Raw genomic sequence first — 12,848 nt, forward strand, 5'->3', positions numbered from 1 at the left:
TCTTTTTCAAATGTAACATGGTGATAATTGCAATAGAAAAAAAATAGGTAGGGACAGGAGATAGGAAATGGCAGAAGACTGAAGGAGATATTTTATTTCAGGTTGTCAGAGAAGCAAGTTCAATAAGGTAGGTAGGCACCTAATACCTCCAAATTGAATGATCCTTAATAAAGATTATCACTATAGTCATCATGACCATCATCCCTCACAAAGATCAGATGAACCCACTGAACAGCTAGTTGGCCTCATTTGCCATCCTTTACACAGTGCTGAGAATAGAGCTTAAGTCTTAGAAAAGTTGGCTATTATGCTGTTTTGTTTCCTAAAGCACTGGGAGAAAATGTTAACTATAACTGCCCCTGAGTTTTAGTGATGCTTTCAGCAGATAGAGAATTTTGAAAGGCTACACAGGCAAAGGTCTAATCTTGGGGAGATATTTTAAGCTGAAAAAAGACAATGAAATAAATCCTGAGGCTGATGGCTTGTCTTACTAACAGTGAAAGAAAAAGAAGCAGAATGAAGACCAAATAGAGATATCTCACCACCACAAAACGGGGATGGGAAATTCAGAAGTTTGAGAAAAATATGCCTGATCACTAGTCCAAATGAATTGGGGGGGGGAGGAGACCCTCAAAAATAAATAATTTTTATGTTACTTATAAATTATGTGCCCTTCCAAAATTTTAAGATACCTATATTTTCTGAAAATAATTGGCTCACTATAACATAGGTTATTTATCTGCAGCATAACACTAAGGAAATCATTCAGCTAGGGAACCATGAAATATCTCTTCATAACCTCAAAACTGCTAGTCCATAACCTAGAGAACAGACATGCTTAAACAAGTTGTTTTGTTACACACAGATAAAAAGAGAAAAATGGATTTTTTTTCACATTTTACCTGCTTGTTTAAAAAGGTCATAAGAAAAACCCAGATATTATTATTATAGACTCAACAAAATTCGCAGACTTAAATAAACAACCACTGAATAGGGACCTTTGGACCATTTTCACAAGCATGTACCATTGCCTGAAGTTAAAAATGCTGCTTTTGAAGCCATGCTCGACATTTTCAAATTTAAGGTAAATTACCAAGTAAGAAGAGTCCTACTTTAGAGTGAGTTTGCGTTTGAGAAGGTGAATGTTACAGGTGAGTAAGACCTAAATACTCAAGATATTTTCACGATATCCCTGTGCACTTAAAGTTTAGACTTGTGGGAATAAACGAGGTAGATAATACCAGGAACAAAGTTTACACAAAGACTGTAAATCCTTACTCCAGTGCTGTGCTTTGCAGCAATGGAAACCTTTCTGCCAGGCTGAATAATCTCATAAACCCTGTAAGAGAAGTAGTATTTCTACCACTCAAACTCAAATCCAGACAGATTAGATTGATATAGCAACTTCCTTAATCGCCTTTACAAAAGAAAATTAGCCTGTCTGAATTTTGAATCTAACTCTACCTTCTTTGAAATAGATTTAACCATTTGCCTCAATCAAGCTGAAATAAGGTTCTGGTTTAAACAAGGAAAAATTACTAAAAGGAAGAGAGAAAATTCTGTAAAAGAAGAAAACAGAAAGACTTTTTATGGGACATCCAGCATTATTAACAATCTTACTGTGAAATTTTAATATTCTTAATGAATAGGCTATGTAAGTTATTCTTAGTTTATTTTTAATTGTCCGACTCCCTTTGGAATAGTTAACTGTTTGCTAAATCTATGTCTGAAATTGTCTTTTAATCTTTCATCATTTGCTTTTTATTAAGCAAATAGGAAAGGTATTTGTCTAAAATGATACTGTATTACTTCAATTAAAAAAAATTCAGTGTTCTGAAATCTATCCAAAGAAATTAAAACATATACTTTCTCTTAGGGTTTTGTGCTAGTTTAAATATACAGAAAATATCGTCTCCCTAAAGATATGACATAGGGTAAATGCTCAATAAGTTTATTCAATAAATTTATGAATGAATTGATCACAAAAAAAGTTTCTTCTTTAAAAAAAAAACTTTGACGTTAACCTTAATTTACCTAAGCACTTATTTGTAAACTTTTTTGACTGTGTGCCTTATCAGCACACTCCTCCATATGTGTATTTATTTTTTCATTGTATATATACCACTTTAGTAATATATTAATAGATCCACAAAAAGAAACTAAAAATAAAGATAAAATAATCAAGGTCTGGTTAAACTTAAAATTGCTTTGATAGGTGATTTTAATGCTCGTCCTGGCTATAATAGTTCACTAAAATACATAGATATAAATGAAAGAAGAGAATCAATGGCTATCTTTATTAAGTTATAAAACTTTTTTTTTCCCAACTCCTTCCACTATCTACCATCTTTCATGAAATATGGATTGTATATTTCATTTTCCCTGAAGTTAGTTAGGTGATCTTGCCAATTAACCACAAGGTGATTAATTTATATTTATAATTATATTTATAAGCATAACCAATGGGCTTAAGACAAACTATAATTGGAACAATTTTAGAAACTTGGCAAAAAATGCTCCAAGATTCATGTGTATGCAAATAAAAGAATTTTTATGACTGAAATCATTTGTGGCAATAAAATCATGAAGATGGAAACTTTTTCTTGATATTTTCCCCAAATGGTTTCCCCATAGCTAAACTTTCTTTGAAAGCAGTTACTTCAAGTTAACTGTTAAAATGTCACCTATACCCTGAAGGGAGTGAGTTTTTTGTATTTGTTTTATCCCAAATTTCTGATAAGCATATGCATAGAAATTTCAAGCATATGTATCTAGCAATGTGTCCTAGATGAATCTAAAACTTTTCCAGATAATACCTGTTTTCAACAGAAGTTGAACACATTTACCCTTTTTATGCTATTTTTCTGTGTTATTGTGGCCATTTCTACTATAGCAAAAAAGAGTGATTATTTCACCCAATGGCCTGTTGCTTTTTGTTTCTTGCTTTTAAGAAATCACAAAGCAGCATATGACTTTAAAGCTCTCTTAAAAAATAATATTTTAGCGGTTTCTATTCATGTCCTGGATGCTTAGTTTTTAAATATCCTGCTAATCATAATGGTGTCATATATTCATTAATTAATATATCAATGAACAATAATTTTTAAATTAAGGTTCATCATTAATAATTGATTGTCATGATGTAATATCATATAAATATATGCCAAAATTTTCTTTAGAATTTTAGTACCTATGTTTATGAAGGCTTATCCAAGGAATGTAAGATTGGCTTGACAGAGCTTCCCTGGTGGCGCAGTGGTTGAGAGTCCGCCTGCCGATGCAGGGGACACGGGTTCGTGCCCCGGTCTGGGAAGATCCCACATGCCGTGGAGCGGCTGGGCCCGTGAGCCATGGTCTCTGAGCCTGTGCGCCCGGAGCCTCTGCTCCGCAACGGGAGACGCCACAACAGTGAGAGGCCCGAATACCGCAAAAAAAAAAAGATTGGCTTGAAATTCAAAATCAATAAATGCAACTCACTATATTGACAAACTAAAAAAGAAACATCACATAAGATATCACAGAATATTTAAGATTCAAATATCCACTCTCAGAAGGGAAGGCCCCATGAATTTCCTTCCACATTCTAACTCGTGGAAAAGACCTAGCAAGATTAAGAAGATCCACATATTATAGTGTATGTACTAAAGGATATTTTATTCCATGTGGTTATGACCTTAAAAAATCAAACTGGATTCATTTTTTGTTTCTGAAAGGAACTCTAATAACTCAAGATAAGAGTATCTTCCTGCCTAATAGTTGTCACACTACAAACTCATGCTGACAGAATATGATTACACTACTTTTGTACCCAAATGTAAGGTTCGGGGGGGCGGGGAAATGAGCATGAGCTCTACTATGCTATCTCCTTTGAGATTCATATCTTATCTTTGAAGGAAATACTCAACAAAGAAACTGTTCTCATTCGAAGCTTTAGTAAAGGTTACGGTATAATAATTGTGAAGCTCCACAAATTGTGCAGTTGTCTTGTTATTTTATCAAGTGCATTTACATAGTGCCAGACACATGCAAAATACAATTTAAAACTGAGACCATTAAATTATATCCATTATTTCTCACTCTAGAAACTTCTGAAACTTATGGGTGACAGATTTGTCAAGAAGTTCTCTTTACCAACTAAAGAAAGAACAACCCGACCTCTGTTATGAACTGTCATTAGTAATTTAGCGAGCTAGAAGGCAGTTCAGCCAAGTAGACAGAAAATTAAAACATGGGCAGCTCCTGATTGGAAATTTATTCATAACAGGTAATGAAATAGCACAGTCAGGATCTCTGGTATTACTCAGAGTGAGAGATTTAATTCTGATAACTCTGATGATGACACTTGAATCAGAGATTATAAATGGTGACAGGTTGTGACATACAGATAGAATGAAATGAGCATCAGCAACATATCTCTACAGAAGCTGATTCTATATAAGATCAACATTTTCTTAATTTCAAAAATTATTACAAGTTTTCAAAAAAGAGGTTTATTAGGGCCTTAGGCAAACCCTGTACCATTTTTATATCTACTTTTCAATGGAGTATAATATTAATCAACATATCAAAGGCAAGGGGTGAAGTATAAATTGTTGTTTATATCTTAAAACATGAAGTATAGATTGTTGTTTCTGATTTCATCTGGATAAGGAACAAGCCCAAAATTATAGACGAATAGCTATCCTATGTATAGAGTAATAGTAAAGGTTTGGGTTTTCCTGTGTTTATATGCATGAAAAGAATACTCATTAAGTGCAGCCACATAAAAATAATGTTATTTGTAAAGAATAATAATTTTTATTTTGGATTTTCTATACCTTTTTATATTTTCTAATTAACAAAAATGGCATTATTAGTTTTATAATGATTAGTATATTTTTTGAAAATTGCCTATTTCAGACAAACTCTCTACCACAGAAATACAGCTGAGAAAAATAACAATATTTCCACATAGGTATTTCAATACATCTCTTTTGAATTTGTGAATTGGCATATTTACTGTGTATGGTTAAAACTTGTTAGATGTGGGGATTTTAAAACTTAGCCCTAAAATTCTTTAATACTCCTGTCACTGAAATAAAAGCGTCTATGCCCCTTGAATCTGTAACTGGACAATAGCTTATAGCAGAAATGATGCCATGTCAGTTTCCAGACCCAGACCGTAACATGGAAGAGAAGAAATGTCACACTGACCTATGCCCCAACTGCAGATCTGGAAGTAAAATAAACAACTGCTGTTGTCCGAAATCACTAAATTTTGAGCTGGTTTGTTAAGCAGCAATAAATAACCAAAACAGCATCGGACTTTCATCATGAACGCCGATTATAAAAATGGTTTTCGCATTACACCAAAACAATGTTATATTACATATGCTATAACTAGTCAGAATAGAAGGAAGAAAATGTAAGAAAAAAGAAAAATGCAGTACACTTTCATGAGGCTAACATAAATTTTATCAATAAAGTTTTTAATAAATTACAACACAGTATTGAGAAAATAATTCAAAGAATTTTAGAATCTTTAGTATGTTATAAGTTGAAAAACCTAAATATTACAGAATTATTTGCTTAAATTTGGTGATTTAACTTTTTAAATTTGGTTTTGTAGGATTTATCTATATTGTTTAATGATGTTGTAACTAAAAGCATAAACCTATATAGAAAATACTAATTCTATAAAAATTAGAGAATTTAAATATTGTCAAATAGAACCACATATTGAATAATAAAAATACATTTTAAATGGAACTATATTTATGGAGGTCTAAGCCTACGTGACATAATGCAGCCCCGAAAAGTCATGATAAAAAAATAACAAGCTAAAATCATACATGTTATTTACCAAAAGTAAGCACCTTAGAAAGATTAATAGTTAATTCAATAAAAAAGAAACTAAGTATTGGGTTGGCCAAAAAGTTCGTTCGGGTTTTTCGGTAACATGGAAAAACCCAAACAAACTTTTTGGCCAACGCAATATTAAATATGCCTTAATTTCGGTAATATAAACAATAGAATTGTTTTAAGACAATTATAATTCCCTTTCCTTAGAAAACTGGATAACTTTAAATGGACTTTGAGCGCTCAGGATACAGAAAAATACCCTATAATAAATATTTTAATAAAATAAAGAATCATTTTATAACATAAAAATCCACCTACTTCATGTATTTCTTTTCAAGACACAGTTCCACAGCAGAATAGTTTCAAAACATAAAAATTTAACAATTTTGTGTATTTCTTTCATAAGACACAGTTCTACAGGATAGAGTCAACATTATTCATCCAAATATGAACCAGAAGGTTCAATTAATTGTATTTCTTGTCCACAAGCTACTTTGACAAGATTTACTCAATAATGAAATTGTTAAGAATCATATCATAGAATTAGCACAGGTTCAGTCCCTTTTACTCGTTATAAATCTACAGTATAAAAAGCAATACTCAAAAGGTGACACAAATACAAAATACCTTTACAGAGGGAATTGTATTAATCCCAAAACTCTGCCTCCTCTTATAATGAAAACCTGAGAACCAGAATGATTAATCGATTTGTACCAGAGTGAAACTAGGCCTGGAACCCTGCCACCTGCTTCTAACTCTTGTGTCTTTTCTCATATATTATGCTGCTTCATCTGGCACGAGTAATTCCTATACAGCTATGAAATATAAAATAATGCATGATAATAAGAAAAGAGTGAAGCAAAACAACTTCCTCCATATAAAAGTCATCTAAAAAAAAAAGTCATCTAATTTATGCTGAAACATTAGAATTTTTCATTTTATCAAATTCCTTGCTGAAGCATTTTTCTACACTGTTTGTTTTCCAGATATGTGCATATTTATTTATGGTACAACATCCAACAGAAAATTCATTAAACTCTTTCAGAAATATTATAAAAATTAGTTATACATTACTTGACACTCTGCTACTTTTAATATGCCTGAAATCATATATTCATTATATTTTCACTTATGATAAAAAATGGATACAAGTTGATAGTATTTTTTATTTTAAAACATTTTTGCCATATTTTGGAATTTAGATTTAATCACCTAAAACACCCTTCTAATTAGATGGCAAGTCAGAGATGTATTTAATCTTAAGGAATTGTTTTAGCACTAAGCCTTAGTTTATTATCTGTGAGATGGTCATAACAATAGTACTTACCACATGTAAGTAGAATTGTTGTGCAGAATAAATAAAATATGTAGCTAATATATCTAAATCCTTGGCACCATACCTGACATATTACATACTAATAAATGTTAGTTGTTATTATAGTTTAGCTGCAACCAAAAACATGGTAATATTAAGATTTAGCTGCGATCAAAAACATGGTAATATTAAGATAGCAAAACATAAAGTATGCTTTTTAAAAAATGGCCTACTTAAAACAATGTGTATTCTTCTATTAAAAGGTGATTTGCTATGTTTAATTCAAACTGATAAAGTACTTTTTAGATATCAAAAAATTATTCACATTAACCTTTTAAGGGGCAATATAACCAATATATGTTAAATAGCATATGATTTGTAAAACCGAAATTTAGTGCAACTTACCATTAATACATGTGCTAATCAAAACAAGGTAAATTCTATTAGTATGTTAAACAGTTCTCATAAATTTTTTTAAAAAATTAAGAAATTAAATACCAGTGAGAGAGTATACATACAATGAATTTAGTAAAATTCCTTGAATTATTATTATTTTTTATTTTTTTGCAGTACTCGGGCCTCTCACTGTTGTGGTCTCTCCCGTTGCGGAGCACAGGCTCCGGATGCGCAGGCTCAGCAGCCATGGCTCACGGGCCTAGCCACTCCGCGGCATGTGGGATCCTCCCAGACCGGGGCACGAACCCATGTACCCTGCATCGGCAGGCAGACTCTCAACCACTGTGCCACCAGGGAAGCTCCCTTGAATTATTTTTTAAACAAATAAGACATTTCCATATTCTATGTACGTACCTGGAGTAGGCAAACAATCGACTATCCCAAAGATTATGATTCCCTCTAGGTCCGTAATGAAAGTAACAGGACTCTGTCCCATCAAACATATTCAATCCATCTTCTGAATTTTTTGAGGCATGGCTGTGTACCACATCTAAGAGGACTGTAATACCCATTGAGTGAGCTGTGTCAACCAGTTCTTTCAGCTCTTCAGGCGTTCCAAAACGGCTTAAGGTAAAGGAGACAGCAAAAACAAGATCACATCATATTTAAACCAAACAGCCAATCATTTACTGAGAATCAATTGTTTTACCAGCACAGTACTAGATACTTCAAACGTACAAATGTAGTATGATATAATACTTAGATATAAATCAAAGTTGCTTAATAGTTGTTATTAGGCATTTTTAAAAGCATTCAATAAAAAAATAAATTTGGCTGTTAATTGTAGATTTATAGCACAATGAAAATTCACATTTTGAGTAGGTAGATAGTAAAATTCCGCTTCTCTATACTCAGAGCTTCTGATTTCCATCGCCAAGCCTAGTTAGTTTGAGGGGTATGGTCATTCCTGTCCACATACCTGGCCATCCCTTTAAGCATGCATGGTTGGGATTGTGAGGGCTCTTAGAATACTTCTTTGAATATCCTTGGTGCCTTAATTGAGGCCATTTCTCCTGTACTACTTATTCCCAGATTGGAATGCCTCAAGTACCAGTGGGTCCTGTCATCACCCAAGCCGGAAAGATGGGCAGCTCACATGCACGTGGGTTTGTGTTAAAAACAGTTTTCTAGTCAGCGTGAAATAGGAAACAAAAATCACTCCCAAGAGGAAGGCCTTTCTTAACCTATATAAAAATCTCAATACTGCAGTCTTCCATAGCATCAACTTTTGCTTTTAAATAAAAAATCACCCTGGTGATGAATTGTTTACTATCTCTCTTCCTCACTAGACTATATGTCCCTTGAGGGCAGGGGCTCTGACCATCTGGTTTCCCACGCTACAGTACAGTGCTTAGTATGCAGTGGAGCTCCTGATAGCAGATTCCATGGAGCAGTGAGCAAATACTCTAGTGTGGCTGGAGTGGAATAATCAAGAAAGAGATGAGCTCAGAGAGTTGGCCAAGAACCAGATCACATGTGGCCTCATGGATCAATGTAAGGCATTTGGCTTTTATTCCGAAAGGGACAGGGAATCATCAGAGTTCTGAGCAAGAGAGTGACATGATCTGACTTTCATTTTAAAAAGATGACTTTACATACTGTGCAGAAAGTGGTCCACATGTGTGGGGGGGAGAAAGCTAGGGAAGGAGGACAAGAGAATAGAGTGACCAGTTACAGACCTAATGAAATAATGCAGGTGAGAAACAGCAACTTGGACCATGGTGGTAGCAGTTGAAGCAGCCAGATTGGGGATATATTTTGAAGTTACCAGTGGCTAGGTTTTCTGATAGCTAGAATATAGGGGTGGGGACATAAAGGGAAAAGTCAAGTATAAGGCAGATGGCTTAAACAATTGGAAGATGGAGATGTCATTTATTATGTTAGTGAAGATAGCAAGAGAAGAAGGTTAGAAGATAAGATCAGATATTTAATCTGGAACAGGTTAGGAATGAGATATGTATTACATACCCCAACCTCAAATAGGCACTGTTTGGAGTTCACAACAGAGGTGAGGACTGGAGAACTAAATTTGGCAGTTGGCATATAAAGTGTATTTGAGGAGACTGGTTCAAGATGGTGGCGTACAAGGACGTGCTCTCACTCCCTCTTGCAAGAGCACCAGAATCACAACTAACTGCTTAACAATTATTGACAGGAAGATACTGGAACACACCAAAAAAGATACGCCACATTCAAAGACAAAGGAGAAGCCACAATGAGATGGTAGGAGGGGCGCAATCCAAATAAAATCAAATCCCATAACTGCTGGGTGGGTGACTCACAAACTGGATGACACGTATACCACAGAAGTCCACCCACTGGGGTAAAGGTTCTGAGCCCCACGTCAGGCTTCCCAACCTGGGGGTGCAGCAATGGGAGGAGGAATTCCTAGAGGATCAGACTTTGAAGGCTAGCAGGATTGGACTGCAGGACTTCAACAGGAATGGGGAAAACAGAGACTCCACTCCTGGAGGGCACACACAAAGTAGTGTGCACGTTGGGACCCAGGGGAAGGAACAGTGACCCCACAGGACACTAAACCAGACCTACCTGCTAGTGTTGGAGGGTCTCCTGCAGAGGCAGAGGGTGGCTGTGGCTCACCATGAGGACAAGGACACAGGCAACAGAAATTCTGGGAAGTACTCCTTGGTGTGAGCCCTCCCAGAGTCCACCATTAGCCCCACCAAAGAGCCCGGGCAGGCTCCAGCGTTGGGTTGTCTCAGGCCAAACAACGAACAGGGAGGGAAACCAGCTCCACCCACCAGCAGACAAGCCAATTAAAGTTTTACTGAGCTCTGATCACCAGAACAACAGCCAGCTCTACCCACCACCAGTCCTTCCCATCAGGAAACATGCACAAGCCTGTTAGATAGCCTAATCCAACAGAGGGCAGAGAGCAGAAGCAAGAAGAACTACAATCCTGCAGCCTGTGGAACAAAAACCACATTGACAGAAAGAGAGACAAGATGAAAAGGCAGAGGGCTATGTACCAGATGAAGGAACAAGATAAAACCCCAGAAAAGCAACTAACTGCAGTGGAGATAGGTAACCTTCTAGAAAAACAATTCAAACTAATGATAGCGAAGATTATCCAGGACCTCGGAAAAAGAACGGAGGAAAAGATTGAGAAGATGCAAGAAATGTGTAACAAAGACCTAGAAGCATTAAAGAACAAACCAACAGGGATGAACAATACAATAACTGAAATGAAAAAATACACTGGAAGGAATCAGTAGCAGAATAACTGAGGCAGAAGAAAAGATAAGTGACCTGGAAGACAGAAAGGTGGAATTCACTGCTGCAGAACAGAATAAAGAAAAAAGAATGAAAAGAAATGAAGACAGCTTAAGAGACCCCTGGGACAAAATTAAACACAACAATATTCGCATTATAGGGGTCCAGAGGGAGAAGAGAGAGAGAAGGGACCCGAGAAAATATTTGAAGAGATTATAGTTGAAAACTTCCCTAACATGGGAAAGGAAATAGCCACTCAACTCCAGGAAGTGCAGACAGTCCCATACAGGAAAAACCAAGGAGAAACACGCTGAGAAACATAGTAGTCAAATTGGCAAAAATTAAAGACAAAGAAAAATTATTGAAAGCAGCAAGGGAAAAAAGACAACACACAAGGGAACTCCCATAAAGTTATTAACAGCTGATTTCTCAGCAGAAACTCTACAAGTCAGAAGGGAGTGGCATGACATATTGAAAGTGATGGAAGGGAAGAACCTACAACCAAGATTACTCTACCCAGCAAGAATCTCATTCAGATTCAATGGAGAAATCAAAACCTTTACAGCGAAGCAATAGCTAAGAGAATTCAGCACCACCAAACCAGCTCTACAGCAAATGCAAAAGGAACTTCTCTAAGTGGTAAACACAAGAGAAGAAAAGGACCTACAAAAACAAACCCAAAACAATTAAGAAAATGGTCATAGGAACATACATATCAACGATTACCTTAAATGTGAATGGATTAAATGCTCCAACCAAAGGCCACAGGCTCGCTGAATGGATCCAAAAACAAGACCCATATATATGCTGTCTACAAGAGACCCACTTGAAACCTAGGGATACATACAGACTGAAAGTGAGGGGATGGAAAAACATATTCCATACAAATGGAAATCAAAAGAAAGCTAGAGTAGCAATACTCATATCAAATAAAATAGACTTTAAAATAAAGAATGTTACAAGAGGCAAGGAAGGACACTACATAATGATCAAGGGATCAATCCAATTAGAAGATATAACAATTATAAATATACATGCACCCAAAATAGGAGCACCTCAATACATAAGGCAACTGCTAACAGCTATAAAAGAAGAAATCGACAGTAACACAATAGTGGGGGATTTTAACACCTCTCTTACACCAATGAACAGATCATCCAGACAGAAAATTAATAAGGAAACACAAGCTTTAAATGATACAATAGACCAGATAGATTTAACTGATATTTGTAGGACATTCCATCCAAAAACAGCAGGTTACACTTTCTATTCAAGTGTACACGGAACATTCTCCAGGACAGATCACATCTTGGGTCACAAATCAAGCCTCAGTAAATTTAAGAAAATTGAAATCAGATCAAGCATTTTTTCTGACCACAATGCTATGAGATTAGAAATAAATTACAGAGAAAAAAACGTAAAAAACACAAACACATGGAGACTAAACTATAGGTTACTAAATAACCAAGAGATCACTGAAGAAATCAAAGAGATAATCAAAAGATACCAAGAGACAAATGACAACAAAACATGATGACCCAAAACCTATGGGATGCAGCAATAGCAGTTCTAAGATGGCAGTTTACAGCAATACAAGCCTACCTCAAGAAACAAGAAAAATCTCAAATAAACAATCTAACCTTACACCTAAAGGAACTAGACAAAGAAGAACAAACAAAACCCAAAGTTAGCAGAAGGAAAGAAATCATAAAGATCAGAGCAGAAATAAACGAAATAGAAACAATGAAAACAATAGCAAATATCAATAAAACTAAAAGCTGGCTCTTTGAGAAGATAAAAAAAAAAAGATAAACCATTTGCCAGACTCATCAAGAAAAAGAGGGAGAGGGCTCAAATCAATGAAATTAGAAATGGAAAAGGAGAAGTTACAACAGACACCGCAGAAATACAAAAGAATCATAAGAGACTATTACAAGCAACTCTATGCCAATAAAATGGACAACCTGGAAGAAATGGACAAATTCTTAGAAAGGTATAACGT

The 12,848-nt window shown here is 35.2% G+C and overlaps 1 protein-coding gene across 1 annotated transcript in view; it reads right to left on the reverse strand.

Annotated features, from left to right (window-relative positions):
• Window positions 1-12,848, reverse strand: part of GBE1 (1,4-alpha-glucan branching enzyme 1) — a 291,610-nt gene that overhangs the window by 131,310 nt on the left and 147,452 nt on the right. The window contains exon 7 of the mRNA XM_027102661.1: window positions 7,967-8,176. Coding sequence (XP_026958462.1) covers window positions 7,967-8,176 — 210 coding nt within the window. The remainder of the gene's footprint in view (window positions 1-7,966; window positions 8,177-12,848) is intronic.

The sequence above is a fragment of the Aethalodelphis obliquidens genome, unplaced genomic scaffold (genome assembly GCF_003676395.1).
Source record: "Aethalodelphis obliquidens isolate GAN/ISIS:26980383/991018 unplaced genomic scaffold, ASM367639v1 scaffold1, whole genome shotgun sequence".
Classification (NCBI taxonomy): Eukaryota; Metazoa; Chordata; class Mammalia; order Artiodactyla; family Delphinidae; genus Aethalodelphis; species Aethalodelphis obliquidens.